General features: G+C 45.5%; 1 protein-coding gene across 12 annotated transcripts in view; it reads left to right on the top strand.

The window, feature by feature from the left end:
• The window catches only part of SRGAP2 (SLIT-ROBO Rho GTPase activating protein 2), a 254,066-nt gene that overhangs the window by 173,405 nt on the left and 61,731 nt on the right, over nt 1–18,930 (top strand). For 10 of the 12 annotated variants that reach the window (XM_006052793.4, XM_006052791.4, XM_025277752.3 and 7 more), the window contains 4 exons: nt 1,607–1,669; nt 8,769–8,984; nt 9,542–9,670; nt 16,868–17,092. In XM_006052793.4, coding sequence (XP_006052855.1) covers nt 1,607–1,669; nt 8,769–8,984; nt 9,542–9,670; nt 16,868–17,092 — 633 coding nt within the window. The remainder of the gene's footprint in view (nt 1–1,606; nt 1,670–8,768; nt 8,985–9,541; nt 9,671–16,867; nt 17,093–18,930) is intronic. The other 2 variants (XM_006052794.4, XM_006052792.4) reach the window with 1 other exon arrangement.

Below are 18,930 nucleotides of genomic sequence, written 5' to 3'. Positions count from 1 at the left end.
TTACAGTGTGTATGAAAGTGAAGTTGCTCAGTCGTGTCCGACTCTGCGACACCATGGACTGTAGCCTATCAGGCTTCTCCATCCATGGGATTTTCCAGGCAAGAGTACTGGAGTGGATTGCCATTTCCTTCTCCATCGGATCTTTCTGACCCAGGGATCAAACCCAGGTCTCCTGCATTGCAGGCAGACACTTCACCCTCTGTGCCACCAGGGAAGCCCCCTAACAGTGTGTATAATGCAATCCAAATTCCATAAACATTGTAGAGAGAAAAATGTATAACAAACCTGAAGTGGTGATTTCTTAGGAGTAGGAATTAAGGGTTGCATTTTCTTTTTTGAGATTTTCTACAGTTTTCTTATTTATTGCAATAAACGTATATATTCCTTTTATAATCAGAAAAAAAATTTTTTTAAGCCATACATCTTGAAAAAAAGCAAAATCTTAAATAATTATGTGTCTGACATGGAGGATGTCAAGAATTTATTTGCGTGGGAGCTGAGGTGTCCCAGGGAGTAGTCTTATACCACCTATTAGAAGGTTGTTGTTGGTATCTAATTTTTAGTAGGAAAGACCTAGGAGCTGGCAGAAGATTAAACAAGGGCTTTCCCTCTCAATAACCTGGTGATGCCAGTCAGTTTTATGTTTCTGCTCTCGGGGCTTTGCATAAACATTCAGTATCAAAGGCATGGCTCTTATTTCCTTCCTGCTTCCTTATTCTTTATTTCTGCCCTTCTCCCCATATAGTTAGATGCCAGCCCTGGGCAGCAGCAGCAAAGAATCTGAGAGTTACCACTGCTTAAGGTTAACCTGTTGGAAACTCTTAATGTGTATTATGAACTTCCCTTGTGCCTCAGCTGGTAGAGAATCCTCCTGCAATACAGGAGACCTGGGTTTGATCCCTGGGTTGGGAAGATCCCCTGAAGAAGGGAAAGGCTACCCACTCCAATATTCTGGCATGGAGAATTCCATGGACTACAGTCCATGGGGTCGCAAAGAGTCGGACACGACTAAGCAACTTTCACTTTCAATGTGTATTATCAGTCTCAAGTAACATTAGCAACCAGTCATGATTGACATACCACTGCCCTGGGAGTCTGGTGTTTCTACCAATAAAGCAATTAAGAGGTATAACTTCTTTTTGCTTGGAGGTTCCTATTTAGTCAGGTGCTTTGAAGTCCTTGGATATTTTATTTATATACACATGTCTGTCTCATCCTATTTCACTTCTTACTTTGCTCCACAATTGTCAGGAATGCCTGACTACAAGGATTCAAAAAAGCTTGTCCTGCCTAACTATTGCTAAGTAGGTTGTAGCTTTCAGACCTTCTCTTTGACAGCCAATTGAAAAATCAAAGTCTACAACCCATTTTCCCTCCACACGATTGCCTTTGCTAGACTCTCAAAGGGGGCGCATTTCATTTTATTAAAACTCTTTGAGTAATCCGACCATAATTTGGCCTGATCGGAGTGGTTATCTGATTTGCTGGGTTAAATAATGGGCCTTAATTGAGTCTGTGTTATTTGTGGAGTCAGTGCTGCTCTTGCCTTTGTTGTCTCCTCCTCCCTTCTGTTTCCCAGTTAACCTTCATTCTTCTTTCTTTGCAGAGTAAAGAAGTCGGCCAGCAGCTCCAAGACGATCTGATGAAGGTCCTGAATGAGCTCTACTCGGTAAATCAGCTGGGTTGCTTGGCCCTTTCACAGGCAGAGGGAAGCAGCATTTGGCAGCTTGTGGCCATAGTCACGTCAGCAACAGAGCTGAGCTGAGGTTGAGGACAGTGCATGGTCCCCACTGGGGATGACTTCACCCATCTCTTCTTGCACTCTTATTTTCAAACTGGATTGAGCCCAAAAACACTTTCTCAAAATAGGATCCCTCTTTAGTTATGCAGGCTAACTCTGGCTTCTTTGGGGGCTTAATCACCAGAGACCAGCCAAGGTCTAGGTCACCAGCACATCTGACCCGCATGAATAGCAAACGAGGGACCCCGAAGCTAATAGCAAGGAACTTAGTTTACATTGCTATTGCTCTTTGAATAGTACACACCCTGTTGGAAAGGACCTGTTGTTCAAAGTTTTGCGTCAGTTCTCGGATTTATCTCCTGGTTTGAGACCAGAGCGAGCGCTCTAGAGGGAAGCAGAGTCCTCAATGCTCTTCATATAAGGGACCAGTTCAAGCAGAGAGAGCTTTGCATCGACTCCCTGGGGTTTTGTAAAGGCCATACCTCAGTGACGGGCCAGGCTTTGGTGGCGAAAACACAGTCTGTTCTGAAGTGCCCGGTGCTGCAGGCACATGGTATCTGTGACTGACGCGGGTTTCTTCAGGCACAGGGAGGTGGTGGGGCTGTTTTTGTCCTAGTCATGTTTCATAATTAAAACAAACATGCACACCAAGGAAATTCCTGCTGCCGTACAGGGACTATTCCTATTGTGCAGCTAACGCCTTTCAGGGCCCCTTCTCCAGCTGGGCTGTGCCAGGCCTTTGTGTCTTTCTCCAGGGTTGCCCCATCCTGTTTTGGAGGCAAAATTAATTTCCTGTGTTTACTTGCTTATTCACTACAGTTTTTTTTTTCTTTCCTTTTTTTAATTCACAGGAAGACAGGCAGTGGCGACACGTATCACAGGCATTTGGGATCAGAGAATTCCATGTTCTTGATCCAAAAGCCGAGGTGTGGCCACGCTGCCAGGGCAACTGTTAAGCAAGTAAATAGGATAGAGTGGTCATCGGTTTTGTCTCCAGTGACGCTCAGTTTGTTTGCAGTTTCTGCTCTGTGACTCTTTTGCTCTGAAGCCAAGTAGATAGATGGTTCCCTTTGGTTCAGTTCCCAAGTCTTCATTTCTTTCAAATGAAGTTAAGCCTTTTTAAAAATAGAAGCATGTTCATGAACCATGTTCAGACTGGATGAGTTTCCTGAACCCCCTGGTCTTTTTAATGCTTTACTTCTGCTCTTTATTTTTAGAGCATCTTCTAGGCACGACGAAGAGCTATTACTCCTTTCTTCTGGCAGATAATTCACCAGGATAAAAAATGACATGTGTAGTCATTATATGAATCCTTTCATTTTCCTGTAAGCATCTTGGGTCTCTGCTGTCGCCCTTTCTAGGGAGGAGTAGGGTGGATAATCAGCAAGCCCCAAACCAATTTGAATCCAGTACGCTGTTTCTGCAGGGGACCTGGAGGCAGCAGAGGAGGAGCAGTGTGTAGGGATCTGTTAGCTTTACTCTGCATCCTGGATCTCCTAATGTACCATGATTTTTTTTTTAAATAAATAAGTGAAAAGACATAATATCGGTGTAAGAAAGAAAACCTTGGAACTCACTGCTCTGGTCTGAGGAGGGCCAAGGTGGCACTTCCAGCTGTCCTTCAGGCAGTCCAACATTGACCAGTGTTCACTGGCCACCGTGAGGCCACAGTCAACACAGAGCATAAGGTCCTCCCACTGGTGTGCAAACCAAGAATTGGCTGGGCATGGTGTCTCCTTCCATTAGGTGAGTTGGTACACACTCTTATAATCTATTTAAGGCCAGTAGACAGTAGGAAGAGAGAAATGAGCAGAGATGGAAAGTTCCAGAGAAGGCAGAACAGTCTGGTGCAGTGATTCTCAATCAGGGGGATCTTTCAGGCAAGGGGACACTTGGAAATGTCTGCAGACATTTGTGATTGCCACAACTGGAGTAGGAGGTGCTGCAAGTCAGAATGCAACTGAAATCTCATAATGTGCAGGACAGCTCCCCACAACCAAGAATTGTCTGGCCTAAAATGGTCAATAGTACCAAGATTGAAAACCCATGCTCTAATGACTAGAGTCTCCTGAATTAGGCAGCCCAGATCCTACCTGGTCTCCACCAGCTGTATGATCCTAGGGGGTACTCCTGACCTCTGTGAGCCAGATCTCCACATAGTCCATGTGCTGGTGTCTCCCATTAATCATGCTTCATGAAATATCAGACTGTAGTTAAGGGTCAGATGAGTTTGCAGATTGTTGGCCGTTAGAAAGTTCAGAGAATAGAAGTATAAGTTTTTTCTTCTGGAGCGTAGAATAAGTATAGGACTGGTCTGAGTAAGGTACCATGGCATCAGGGTGACTAACTCTCCCGGTTTGCCTGGGACTGAAGCCTTTCCCAGGACATGAGACTTTCAGTGCTGAGCCTAGGCAAGTCCTGAGTAAGCCAGGGTGATTGTCACCTACATGACAGTGGCTTCAAGCAGGAGCTTGGGGCTTTTGTATGCTGGCTCCAGGAGATACTTGTTGTACACGTTCTCTCTGCCTGTCTCTCTCCCCCTCAGAGGAGTTAAGAAGAAAACCAGGAAGGACTTTTTGTAAGGAACTTTGCCCTCGTTTGATCTTCGGAAAAGCAGTCCAAGTTATTTGCAAGCAAGGATGTAAAGGAACCCAGCATATTCAGTGCTCCTGTTTCCTTGTATCTGTCCTTAATGCCCACAAATACCTCTTTTGGGGAGACTGATTACCTTTGGGTTGAGAATTTAGATATTTTTGAATCTTGGTAATCTAAGGGGCAGGACCCAGGTGTTCCCAAATAAAGATACCTCTGGGCAACAGGCCCAGATGCTCACCATCAGTGGCCAGCTGCCTTTCTGCACCTTCCTCTTTTCTGCCTGAAGGGCCTTTGATTTTCCTGACTTGGCACTCTGTGCCAGAGGCCGCTTGCCACAGCTGCTCTCAGAGAGCAATCCCAGGGCGCATTCTCCTCCATGTGCTCTTTACCCCCTAACGGACTGGCTGGTTTGTAGGCCACGGTATCAGTGGTTTTCATTTTCTGACTGATGAATCAGGAATGCCTTTGAAGTCAGAGCACACTGCTTCCCAAAGAACTCCAGAATTCTCTGCCTCGGTTATACTCTGAGGCTGTATCTGGAAAAGCCCAACCAGCTCCCACAGGAAGGGGTGAAGGTGGGGGCATGGAAGGCACGTGGACTGGCTGAGCAGGAAGAGCCAGCAAAGCCCTAGGATTGAGAAAGAAAGACGAGGTGTGGGGACATTGAAGCTGTTGTCGCCCCACAGGTTTCAAGCTCCTGTACTACCCATGAATATATATCCCCTTGATTTGGTGCGGCAGCTGTCTGCAGAGCCACTTCAGACCGGAATTTAGCACCTGCTTCCTTGAAACAATGTCAGTTAATAGTCCCCAGCACTTGGCACTAGGGATACAAAGACATGTAAGGGATGTCCTTGAACTCGAGGCATTAATTTTAACATAAGAGACAGAAAAGTAAAGCAGTAAAAAAAGTAAAAAGGTGAGGTGATCAATCTTTCATGTGTATACACAGAAGAAGGGCATGAAGTCAGGCTCTTTGGAGAGATGTCTGAATTAAATTCTAATTGCCAAGGGCTCTTCTATTGTTCTCTAAATGTTCCTTTTTTGTTGCATCCTGCTCTTGTTTCGTGATTATTGTCTTTTCATTTCTTAATGATCTCTCTAAGGATATTATTGATGGATTAATTTTGAAGTTTTCTTCTTTCTGTATACTTTCTGTTTTCTCCCAAATTGCTTGTTCTGGTCTTGGTCTTTCACGTTAGATATTTTCCTTAAATGTCTGGTAATCTTCAGTTGCCTGCTCATATTTTAAAGTGAGACACTAAATGGTGCTTGAAAGTTCTGTGTCAACTGTGGTCTTTACTGAAGGGTGACCTGATTGGACTGTGTCCTTGGGAAAGCCCTGATGTCAGTATTTGTAGGTCTTTTGTATCAGGTGAGCAGTTCCCCATATAAGGCTTTTCTGATCTCCTACCTATATCTAGGGTCTGAGCTGTGAAGAGGCCTGGCCATCTCAACATTCAGTATAGAATTTTCCTGTTTTAGTTTCAGTAGCCCTATCCTCAGCTGGGCCAGCTGTCCCCAGACATAGACCCTCCCTAAGAAAATAAACCTCTAGTCTTCCCAGCAGAGGGGCAGGAGAGGTCTGGAAGTCTGATTGTTCTCAGGCGCTCAGTACTTTTTGTTCTTAGCCCCACCTTCATCCCACTTCCATTGATTCCTCTGAGGGATTCTGTGATTTCAGTCTGGTTGCTTCTTGCCGCTCCACTTTTCATCTTCTGCTTTCATTCTTTTTCTCAGTTTATAACTAAAAGATAACATAAAAACTCTTTTCTGTTATTTTGGTGTGGCTTGGGGAGGGAGCAGAATTAAAGACATGAATTCAATATTTCGTTTTTCAAAGTAAAGTGAATTCCTTTGTAGAACTGAGAATTTAGACTTCAGAATTTTCCGCCTAGTTTGTATTTGCTTCACTGTATATATTTCTCCAACTCCTATCTTGAGTTCCCTATTTCTCCAACAGTTTTGGTTTTTTTTACAATCAATTATTCAAGTTTTATCCTTAGTTTCCCCTTGAGTTGAAGGGCCCTAGTTATACTTCTCCTGTATTTGCACAGAGGAGAGATTCAGTCATTTGGGCAGCGACATTGATTGTAAATCTACCACTGTGTACATAACATATTTCTTAACTGTGGAAAAGAAAGAAAAACACAAAAGAAGAAGTGGTACTTACTCTTCGGAATTTATAGTTTCTTAGATGAGGTAGTGTTTTCGTCTTGTAAAGTGAGTTCTTTAAGCTCTCTAGGGGAAAGGAGTAATATGTGTTGTTAATTCTTATTATTTCATTTGTTGTCCTGTTGGCACTGTTCCTTTCAGCCTCCCTTTGTTTTGGTCCTTCATGTTCATTAACAGAATTTCCTCTTTATTTATTACACATCTTCATGGAATAAAAAGTCACTTTCTTAAAATCAATTCACTTTCATAACGGTTCACTCAAACTTTTGAATCCCTTAGTCACATTCAGATGAAAAGAGAAAAAGGAGCCTCCTATCTACCCTTCTTCAGCTAGGATAGCAGATGCCTATTTCTTGCTTCTTAGTCAATCTGGAAACCTGGAAGACAAATTACTTAGGAAGGTTTTTAATGCTGTCAGATGCTAAATATTGCTTCCCCTATGTAGAGAATATACAGAGTAGATCTTATACTTAAGGGAAATGTCAGGTTCAGAATAAGGTGGAGCTGATTTTAAACAATCTCCATCAAAAGTGAGACATCATTTAATGTCTGAAGCACTTTGATTTTGTCAGTATCCCAATATTCTGTCCTCCTTCCTCCACCTCCAGCAAAGGGAGGAGTATACATACCCACAAAATTCCTCTAACCCAGGATTTCTCAGCTTTGGAATCATGGACATTTGGGGCCAGGTAATACTGTGACAATGAAAAACCTCTCTGGGAATTGTTGCCCTGGGGGCCAAGTTAGCCCCCATTTGAGACTACAGCTCTAACTCAACATTGATAAGGAAACCAGATTCTCTTTTTAAGCCTCTCTTGACTCAGTTTAGCCTTTCTTCCCAACTAATCCAGCGTGACCCATACAGAAGGGAGACACTGATGCTCAGTGACTAAGGACATGAAATTTGTGGCCTGACAAACCTGGGTTTAAATCCTGATTCTGATTTATTTACTAGCTGTGTGACCTTGGATGTGAGAGTTAATCTCTTTGAGCCTCAGTTTCCTCATCTTTAAAAGTGGAAATAATAGCATGTCCTTCGTAGACTTGTTGTGAACGTTACATGAGGTGACATCCATCAGACCTCTGACACACAGCATTGACCAGGTGATCGAGATTATTATTATTATTACGCCTGGTCCGCCTCTGTTGTTCAGTCCCTGCTCTCACACACGCATACACCCCAGCTCCTACACTCTCTGATTCTCCCACTCGTGGCATCAGGATGTCAGCACTCTTGAACTTGGTTTGTCATCAAGCGTTTTGAATTTCCAGATAGAAGCAGAGGCTCGCTCTGTGGAAACAGAGAGCTCCAGCAGGGAGGTACAGACACCTGGTGGCTGGAAGTGGTGTGTTTGGGAGGAAATGAAGGCAGGTCCCAGGCTTCCCAGCCTCCTCTTTAGGAAAAAGGACTAGACTTCCAAACTGTTGCTGTGATGAAAAATGTGAACGTTGTATCTTCTCCTTTGATATTACGTCCTTCCTTTGGCAACTCCAGTTTCACCTGATATGGATTCCTTCTTAGGCTGTTCCCTGAATTTTTCTGCAGGTTTACGGTCTTCTTGGGGCTGTTGTCTAGACCACAGGATTGCTACAAGAATGAAAAAATGCATGCGTAGCACTTGGCACATAGTCAGGGAAGTACACTCAGTGCTCAGTAAGTGGTGGCTGCCCTGTTCTTGCTGTGAGAGAGGGCATTTGACCTGGATAAAGCGAACCAGGCAGATCCCTGGGACACAGGCCAGTAGAAAGCAGGTGTGGAGCTGTTCCGCGTCCCCGTTTCGTTTCTGAAAGTCCCCGAAGCGTGGGCTGCTCTGTGCGCTGTACTGCCCTCTTCAGGGTCCCAGCCAGCCCAGGACAGCTTTGCTCTCAGGGTCTGAGTGCTGATGTTTCCCATCTTGGTCTTGTGAGATGACTAGTCGTGGAAATTACCCATGTAAAGTAAAAGTGCTCACGAGTGTTCATAAATAGGAGTAAATGATTCCTATGGAATCCTATGGATTCCACAATCCTAAGGTGGAAGACATAAAATCATTTAAACAATAAGACACGTTGGCTCAGTTCAAATACTGCTTTCCTGTGCTTAGGAGTGGTCTTTAATATGGGAAGCTTGCTGAACCACACACGTATGAATCTTGCCCTTAAGGGTATGAGAATATTGCTCATGGAGGAGAGGTCCAGCTGAGTCTCTTAGCCTGTAAAGCAAAGAGTTGACCCCACTGGCTTGACCTCTAGGGGTGGGGGTGGGGGTGTCTTGCAGGTCATGAAGACATATCACATGTACAATGCCGACAGCATCAGTGCTCAGAGCAAGCTAAAGGAGGCGGAGAAGCAGGAGGAGAAGCAAATTGGAAAATCTGTAAAGCAAGAGGACCGGCAGGCCCCACGCTCCCCTGACTCCACATCCAACGTCCGCATTGAGGAGAAGCATGTCCGGAGGAGCTCGGTGAAGAAGATCGAGAAGATGAAGGAGAAGGTGTGTGGGCTCTGGGGAGGAACACTGTGGAAGTCAGGACCGCAAGGAGATTTCCAGTGTGCCCTGCGGAGAGCAGAGCGAGGAAGTTCTGGGTTCCTTCAGCGCCTAGTGACCTTGCAGTCTGCCCTGAAAGAAATCCTAGTTATTGGAAGAACCTGGGCATCTGTAGCAGACCAACGAGAAACAGTAGTCGCCTTTCCTAAGCCTGGGAGGGGAACTGTAGACGTAGGGTTTGGCTTCAGGAGTCCGGCGTTCAGCGGCAGGTATGCTGACACTCCCTCAGGGTGGCGGTGCGGGGCTGGAGGACGGAATTCACAGACAGAACCAAAGTGGGACACACGTCTAAAGTAGGAGCCTCACTAACCTTTCCTGGGCTGTTCTACATTATGCCCTTGAATCTCATTACACAGAATTAGAACCCAATTTAAGGCAGACGCGCATAGGGAGCAGCAGCACAATTGTGGCTCTTGAATGTACTGTACTTTTCATCTTTTAGGGAACAGTCTTCCCTCTTAAAAAAATTAAAAAGTAAAAATGAACTTCTGTTCTCTTTTCAGCGCCAAGCCAAGTATACGGAGAATAAGCTGAAGGCCATTAAAGCCCGGAATGAGTACTTACTGGCCTTGGAAGCCACCAATGCATCTGTCTTCAAGTACTACATCCACGACCTGTCTGACCTTATTGATGTAAGTGCTTAAAGCCAGAGGTGCAAGGCGACGAGGGACACAAGGGTCCCTTCTCCTGATTTTGAAGATCTGGTCAGGAGTGCCCCAGTTCTGTTGCTCGGGCATCTTAGAGCATTTTGAGAACACTTATGAACATGGTAGCCATGACCCCTCTGGGGCTTGCCATGTACCAGGTATCAGGTGAAGCACTTTACACTTCTTTTCATTCAGTCCTCCCTAGAATCCTGGGAGGAAGGCATTACCACCTCCATTGTTACATATTTAAATTCAGAGAGTTTCGATGACTTTACCCAGAGTGAGCTAATAAATGACAGAGGCAAAATTGGTACCTAGGTCTGATTAGTAAACCCAGGCTCGAAACCACTGTGCACTTGTGCGTCCCAGGAAATACTCCCTTAGATCAGCCACTTGACATAGAACTGGGTGCCAAGAGCTAAAGGCTTAGCGTGTCTTACTTATTAGTTTATGTAGCTCTTAATGGTTCTCAGTATTAGCTCATTTGATTGTCATGTCACTCTTTTGGGTCAATATTACAATCTCCAATTTGTAGATAAGGAAAGCTAGGTAGGGGGTCGAAAGAGTTCCTGCCCAAAGTTAAACTGCAAATCAGAGTCCTGGTCAGGAAGGCACCCGGATGCCCCTGACCTCTGGCTCATACTCACTGACATAACACACAGATGATGAGAGATCAGAATCTTAGGTGCATGTGTATTGCATGGGGCAGACACAAGGATAAGGATTTTGTCTCTGGCCTTACGGGTCGGCCTTGGTTTGGTTTCTGCTGCTGCTTCTCCTTCAGAGGAGCCTGGTAGGCTGCAGTCCATGGGATCATAGAGTTGCCCACGACTGAGCAACTTCACTTCTTCACTGCTTCTCTTTACACCTTATAGTTACCTCTTGCAATGGCTCTCACCTGCAGACACCAGTCTGGGCCAGTTCTGAGCCAACCCTGACTGCAGCTGCTTAAGTACCCCTGCCTCTCCCTCCTGTATCAGAGTGAGGGGCCTGGAGCATCCAGCTAGCCTCAGCCTCCCAGTCTCCAGGGCCTCAGGCGGAGCCTGGCAGTTTCCTCGCAGAGGTCTGATATGTGCCTCTGGCTGTCAGCAGGCAGCAACTGAGTTTTGTGAGCCTCTGGCCAGACCTCACATACTTGGCTGTCTACCTTGGTTTCTCTGCAAATGGACCTGCCACATTTCGCCATGTTGTGTGTGGTTCTGGTCTAAGATTGGCCATTGTGTAACTAGCTGGTTGACCAGAGGCTTATCACAGAGCTGGTTTGGAACTCTGCTGTGTCTCCCGTCCACCCCCCTGGCAAACTGAAGAACTGGGCTAAATCACTGAGTACTTAAATCTGGCCTCACATCAGAGCTGCTTGGGGGAGGTTTCTAAAATAGCGATTTCTCTCTCCCTTCAGCCAGGGCTCTTTGAGTCAGTAGGTATCAGCCTCTTAATGCCCTAAGTGTCATCGTTCACTGGGTAAGTGGAGCCCTGATCCCTGTTCAGGCCCTGCTTTGTTCTCTCTACTTGTTGATGCTGATCTGAACACTGTCCTTCAACGGAGGTCAGAGCCTTGGACAGGATCCTTTCTCCTCCTCACGGGAACAGCTCCTCACTGTTGGGAAAGAGGCCTGTTCTCAGCATGAGGAGGAGAATCACTTCTTTCTAATGTTCCATCTCTGCTGTTTATCTCACATTCGATTAAAAAAAAAAACAGAAATCTTACCTGGGCGGTCCACCACACCTCTCCTTCTCTCTTTCCTTTGCCCCCAGGGTAGCTTTGTCTCCCCTTTCACCAAAACCCTGACCTCTGCGGAAGAGAGGGGTACTGCTAAGTCAGTCACAGTTCGCAGACCCTCCCTCAGATGTGAGTCGGTGTTTTAAAATCAGTCCAAGGAGCAGGCTATTTTGCTCCTTATTATCATTTAAAAGAAGAAGCTTGTTCGGAGCCGGTCCTCAGGACGCTGAGTGAGAGCCACCAGCATTCAGCCGGGGCATGGCTCTAGGCCACTAGGAGCGAGTCCAGGCTGGCAGTGCCCCAGGCCGCATGGGTGTGAAACTGCTCTTGCTTTATTTCGTTTGTTTCTTGTTTGTGCTTTTGTTTTTCCTGGAGTGAAATTAATTAGTCTTCTAAAAAAGAAAAAGAAAGCTTTATAACATTATTATGCTCTACAAATGTTCAGTAAGTATTTCTTTGGGATGAGACTATATGCCCTGCAGCATCACGGTACAAAAAGAATAAAATAATTCTTACCCTAGAGGTATTCATAGACATACAGAGAGATCATCTTTTATCTAACTGGCCAATTGCAGCACCAGAGCTAAGCACAGGAAGTAGGACTGTGGTTTTCAAACCGAGGTCATGATCCATTAGAGGAGTCATGAAGGTTTGGCTTATTTTATTTTAATGAACAAACTAGACTAGGATAGAGTAGAATGGGAAAGAAAACATCAGGGTGCATTACATTAGTAAGGTTAAGTTTTATTTGGTAAAACTATTATGTTAGAGGTATGTGTGAGTGGGTGTGTGTGTATGTGTGTGTGTGATAATATAAGATGTATTTCTTACTGTAAGTTGGAGGCCAAAAAGAGTTTGAGAACCACTGCAGAAAGAACAGAGGAAGGTCTTTTAGTCTCTGTAAAGTCCCTGAGGGCAGGAACCAAGTTTCTTCTTTACCTTAATAAGTACAGGGCTTACTAAGTAGCTGAGTACATAATCTGTTCATTGAAAGAACAGAAGAAGGAGGAAGAAGATGATTTCCTAAGCCAAGATTTTTTTCCTTTTTATGCCTTTCAATACTGTTTTGAGATCTAATTTGCATACAATGATTGAACTTGTGTTAAATTGCAAGAATTGTAATGAATCTTATACCCTTATAACCTGTGTCTCTATCAAGATGTAAAATGTTTCCATCACCTCAGAAAGTTCCTCTTTTCTCTTCCCAGTCAGTCCTCCACCCCGAGGCAACCACTGTTCTGATTTCTTTGACTATGAATTAGTTTTGCCTGTTTCAGAACTTCACAAAGGTGGGCTTTTTATATAGTATATACTTTTTAAAAAATCTGGCTTCAATTGCCTAGCATGATGTTTTTGAGCTCCATTCATGTTATTATATGTATCAGTAGTTTCCTGCTTTTTCTTGCTCATCTGTTGCCATAAAAATGGCCAAAAAGATACTATGGCCAGGAACCAACAGTTAGAGCAGAAGTAAGTGGGGAGCCCGGTTATCCCTTGGCTTTGAGATCTTGACAGTATCCAGAACTTGCTTTGAGACATGGGATGAATCTTGTGCCAGTCCGTTGCCATCTGTGTTATGGACACCATTCTGCCTCCTTCTTGGCAATGTCAAAGCTCATTGTGGGCTCAGGCATCGAGGATAAGTGAAAGAAGTGATTTTTGTGGATGCCAGTCCATTCAAGGACTAGCCCTTCACTTCTTTTCATTGTATAGTATAAGATTTAATCTCAGATTGTAGGAATCCACTTGAAGCATCTGATACACACCAGGAAAACCTTGACTTCAGGCCAAAAAAGACATTCTGAAGTGACTTGAGATAGTCTAAGAACCGCAGGCTCCTTGGAATGTACTTTTCTCCCCCAGAGGCAGATGGACGAATGAAGAACCAGGCATTGTCCTCATGGAGTGTGGTGAGTGCTGTGTGTGGGCAGAGAATCTGTGACACCATATGCACCCAAGTCGGACAGGAGGGAACCCAGCTTTCTCAATGGGACATTTTATTAAGGGCAATTATTTCTCGCTTCTATGAGAGCTTGAAGTGGGTATTACTTTTCTAGGCCTTCTCTAGGTCTCTGGGTGAGACTGTCAGCTGGTGAAGGGTTAATGAACCGTCAGTTCAAGTCATCACACATCTGGAAGGGCTATCATTAAATTCTTATAAAAATTTGATTTCCCCTGAGAGAGTTTTCATCAAACATTTATATAACCCAGAAATGGCCAGGGGAGCCCAGCATGGCCACAGAACTCATCAGAAGCCATAGAAAACATACTTTGTCCCCATTGTGAGCAAAATAATGTGCTGCCTCTGCTCACTGGGATTCTACAGGGGACGGGGATGAAATATTCAAATCTTGTTTACCTAGCCTTGCGAGAAATTGCTTCTTTTCTGATGCCTCAGTTTCTGGCTCTTGCCCTTTCAGATATGTGGGTAGCCAAGGCTCTGGAAAACCTATTCTGAATCTCCCTGGTTGGCTGAAGGCATGGACGAGACAGAGGGCACTCCATGAGTCAGACCCCCACGCACTGGCACGGAGAAGCTGCAGAGCAGTTATTATAATAAAGACTGGACTGGCCCCGAGAAAGCTCTGTGTCTTCTGTAGGCCATCCAGAGTGAGCAAAACAAAAGGCTTCAGTGGCCACAACTGCCCACTTGACTAAGATCAGTATTCAGCCTGAGTAGATTGTTTCCTCAGAGGCTAGAATCTGTACTCCTGGCATCAATCAATCAACTGTACTTATTAAATGCCTGCTATGAGCAAGGCCTAATAGTAAGGGATGCAAAGAAAGAGTAAGACGCTGGCCAAGCCCTCTTTGGAGGCTGATGTGAAATGGCAAGTTACAGAATGAGGGAGTGTGTCCTGTGTCACCCAAGGGCTGCAAATGGATGTCATTCTGAGGGGAGGGTCGGTATGTGCCAGGGTTGTAGGGATGGCTGGCTTCCTGGAGGCTGAGAATTTGATTTGGATCTTGAAGACTGGGTCCAGTTCCAGCAGGTGAGAGGAGTGAGAACCATTTCAGGAAGAGAGAATGCCTGGAGCTGAAAGTCAGTTGATCTGGAGATACAGGTGATCAGTGTTCATTTGGTCTGCATGGTGCCAGATATAAGTAAACATGTATTAGCTTCACCACAACCTCCAAGGCGGATGCTACCCCTCTGGGGCTCAGAGAGGTTAAGTAGCTTGCTAACAGTCATACAGCTGATTTGAGGCCTGTGGTTTTCTAATACTCGACCCCAAACAATGAGTATGGCATTGGATTAGAACAGAAGAGTCTGAAGAAGAAAATAGAGGCAGATGATGTTAGATGGTGAGACAGAAAACAAATTACACTTTGCTCTGACCATTAACTTTGCTTAATTTCACTGAGCCTCAGCTTTCTCCTCTAGAAAGTTAAAATAATACCCACCTTACTGGAGTTACTATGCAGATTAAAATGCAAAATATACAGAAAGCACTCAGCACACTGGCATATAGTAAGCACACTTAATAAATGGAGGCATTTTTAAATTTCCCTACTGAGGAAGGTGGATGTTACTTTAGGAAAAAAAATGAGAGCTATTATAGGTTCTTCAGCAGGGAAGTAGGTATAACAAAAGCTGTATTTTAGAACAGTGAAGCAGACAGCACTGTAAGATGATAAGAGTATGAATTAGGATACAGGTAGTGAGAATGGAGAGGAGAGGGGAGTTACCAAAAATATGTAAAGGTTATGAAGCCTGCCTCCCCTAATTCTCTTCTGCACTGAAAAGGTCCCCCCACCTCCACCACGCACTTGCTCAGCCCTGTGGGCATTGTTACTCCTGTTCATCAGACTTACAGGCATGAAATTCATCAGCAGGAGTCTACGCAGAACTAGTCAGGAAGGTTTACAGGTTCAAGGGAGGCTTGGCTAGACCAGCAGCATCTCCCAGAGGAGAAAGGGCCCCTGTGTGTGCAGCCTCCCAATCAGTCGCTTTTGTCTAGCTTCCCTCCCCACTGAATTTAATGTCTTTCCATCCTCTGCCTCTAGTTAAGCTGTAACTGCTGTTCTTCCGCACAGCCAGGCACCTGCCAGGGCCCGCTGGCACTGAATCCAGAGCCCAGCCTGACAAGCACTCTGTCGTGGAGCTTCTTGTTAAATGCTGCGAGGAAGAGGCGCATCACGTGCTTTTTCTTCCCCAGCAGTGGCTGTTCCCAGTGTGATCATGAAGAGGGGGGAAAACTGGGGGAAGAGTTAATTTGATGCCTGCTTATGGAATGAAATGGCAATCAGGCAGATGGTCTCACTCTATCCATGGATTCTTCTCTGATATTTCATCTCAAGTTCTGGATCTCAAAACTGTTTGAGCAACAGAGGGGATAATGGGTGACTGAGGAATTTGGATCTCTGGGTCCTTTGGGAGGAATGAGGAATAGAGTTACAGACTGCCATTGCTGAAGAGGGCCTCAGGGATTATGCTTAGTTCAAGTACTGATATTTTCAGTCTTACTCTTTAACAGAAGAATTCTTTCTTCAAATCAGACTTTACATAGAATCCTAATATATTGAATAGAAAAAAGGGCAGAGCTGGTTTGGTTGAAATGGGGATAGGAGGCTCTAAGTCCTACTAGCTGGGCTGCCCTCTCCTAAGGGCAGCCTGAGTCCAGAACCATAGAGCTCTGTGCTACGGCTTGAAAACCACTGCTAGCCAAATCTTTCCATTTCACAGTCGAGGAAATGGGTTCAGGGAGGGGGAGTAGTTTTTCCAAGGTTGCTTGACTTCCTGTCCAGTGCTTTTTTTAATACTATTGCATCTTTCATACCATTTTTTTTTTCACGTTATTTCAAAAAATTAGAATCCCTTAAATGATGTGAATTTTCCCAGTAACACTTATATTTAGAAATTTTTGGTCTCAGAAATGCTGTTGGGCCAGAGCTTTAGTGCAGAAATCCTAATCTACAACTATGGCCTGTCCTAGAATGTTGGGAGTTTGCTAGGGGCGGGGGTTGATAATGACAGGGTCAGCCCCTCTCCCCTATTTTTATTTCTCTCAGTAGAATTCTCTTGCAACACCTCTGATTTCTAAGTCCTGAATGCTGAAACAGCCTGACTTGGTCGGTATGTTATAATGAAATCACAGTAACCCTGAAGGAGTGGCAGGCTACATTTTCATTGTTGAATTTTATTACAATGGTATCCCCAGAAGAACCTGAAAATAGAAGAAAATTCTCCCCAACTCTTTCATGTTTACTGAACAGCATGATTAAATAATTTCATTTTGTCCCAATGAGTCCTCTTCCTTTTGACTACCTCACAGTCCTCTAAGGAATCCTACATATTGAACTAGGAGTCAAGAATGGAGAAATATACCTAGATCATGGAGGGCCAGCCTTCTTCCGGTGGCACAGATCTCGTTGGTCAGACCTGCCCCGGGGGCCGCCCTCCCCTCTGCCAGGCCTCACAGCTGTCCTTGGTTTGCTCACGTGCCTTCTCCGCTCCACAGCAGTGCTGTGATTTAGGGTACCACGCCAGCCTGAACCGCGCACTGCGCACCTTCCTCTCTGCTGAGCTGAACCTGGAACAGTCAAAGCACGAGGGTCTGGACGCCATCGAGAATGCCGTGGAAAACCTGGACGCCACCAGTGACAAGCAGCGCCTCATGGAGATGTACAACAACGTCTTCTGTCCGCCTATGAAGTTTGAGTTCCAGCCCCACATGGGGGACATGGTGAGCCCCTCTTCCCACTCCCGCACCCCCAGGGGGCTTGAGCTCACTTGGGTCTAGAGTTTCTGCACTCAGGCCATGGTATTCTGGGGAGGGCAAGGCTTGGGGCTGGCTTCATGTGGTGGGTGGAACTCATTCCACCCATTCAGCAAACAGCTCCTGGGTGCCTGCTGTCCACAAGGCTTGACCGTAGACACTGGGGGTTAGAGCCCTCAGGGAGCTTATTGTTGACTGAGTTGACAGAAATATGCATAGAGAGGGGCACCTAGAGGGACTGGCAGGATCAGGGAGGTGAGAAACAGCCAGTGTGCTCTAAAAGCTACTAACAGTTCCATATGATGAAAGGAAAAGGGAGGTGGAGCCCTCCAGCTGCTGAGCCTGAAAGAAGTGAGGGCTGAGATGGAGCCAGATACTCAAGGTTTCTGATGGGGCGGGAGCTCAGCAAGCTGATGGTGTGATCTTCTGTCATTTGTCAGAGTTCTGAAGGTGCTTATTCTCATGGGTTCAGAAGTTTGTGATAAAGGGAGTAGTTTTACTTAGGTACTGAACAAAAAAGAATGGATACTACAGAAAGGACAAGAGCTAAGATGTCATCCCTAAGAATGGCTGTCCAGGTAGCAGTGCATGAATGTAGGGGTCTTGTTTCTGACTTTTTACCTCTGATGGCTAAAACAAGAAGGGCCTAAATAACCTGAAGTGAGAGGAAAGAGAAGCTCTTTGGTTTCAGAACCTCTGAATGTTGAGGTTCCACTTCTGGTGGTGGTTCATATAGATCAAAGTGAATCTTGTTCCTGGCTTAGGAGCCACCATTTGACCTTTGGATTAAATCAGAAGGAGGATATATAAGCTTACATAATAGAAAAGCTCAATACAGATCTTCATGGGTGAACTGAGGACTAGGAATTATATCAGAAGACTCAGTTTTTCTCTTTCTGCTTCACATCCTGTGTTTTGGCTCTGTTCTCAAATAGGCTTTTATCCTGTGGGGGCAAGGAGCCTATATTTGCAGCCTTATCCCCCTGTAGATTGAAATCCAACAGAAAGAACATCTGTTTCCTTGGGAATTCCTGGTGGTTCAGTGGTTAGAACGCCATGGTTTCCCTGCTGCATGCCCAGGTGTGATCCCGGCTCAGCGGAACTAAGATCCCGCAGACCACAAGCTGTGTGGTGCCGCCAGAATAACAGAGTATCTTCTTCCCTCCCGGAAGCCCTCACGAGTCTCCCTTGGTCTCCATGGCTCTGATTGGGTGATGTGCTTACCCCTGAGCCAATCACTGTGGTTGGTATCTGCAGTCAGCTGAGGCCATACCCTGCATCCTCAAGTCTGGGAAAGTCCCGTCCAAAGCACAGAGCCTGAGTTGTGAGTGAAAATTTCCCCCTCAGAGGACAGTCAGGCCGAAGTTACCAGAAGAAGGAAGAAGGAATGCTGGGTGACAGAAAAACGGCCGTGTCCTCTCAACAAGGGAGCAGTGCTTCCGTTAGGATGAACACGCAGATGCTCGCAAACGCTGCTCCAGAATGAGAGCGGTGGCAGCGCCAGCAGCGGATCTGCTCTCATCAGTAGGCCACCATGGAGAGCGGGACGTGTCTGTGCTAAGAACAGAAGTGTGGGGATGATTTCTTCCCTCCTCTCCTTCTTGGGAAAACCAAACTGTTTCCATTTTGTCTCCATTGCTGTGGCTCAGGAAATGTCAGCGTTGAACAGATGGGGAAGGGAGATGGCAGCATGTGCAGCTAGAATACGGGGGTGGGGTGTCACCGAGCCCCAGGAAGCCCCATTCCTCACCTGCTCTGTCTTCTGGTCAGACTTGCCTTCCAAACCCCTTCTCCAGCTGCCACGG

The sequence above is a fragment of the Bubalus bubalis genome, chromosome 5, assembly GCF_019923935.1.
Source record: "Bubalus bubalis isolate 160015118507 breed Murrah chromosome 5, NDDB_SH_1, whole genome shotgun sequence".
In the NCBI taxonomy this organism is placed as follows: domain Eukaryota; kingdom Metazoa; phylum Chordata; class Mammalia; order Artiodactyla; family Bovidae; genus Bubalus; species Bubalus bubalis.
The sequence above is the reverse complement of the archived record's forward strand: the minus strand, read 5'-3'. Positions and strand labels throughout refer to the sequence as shown.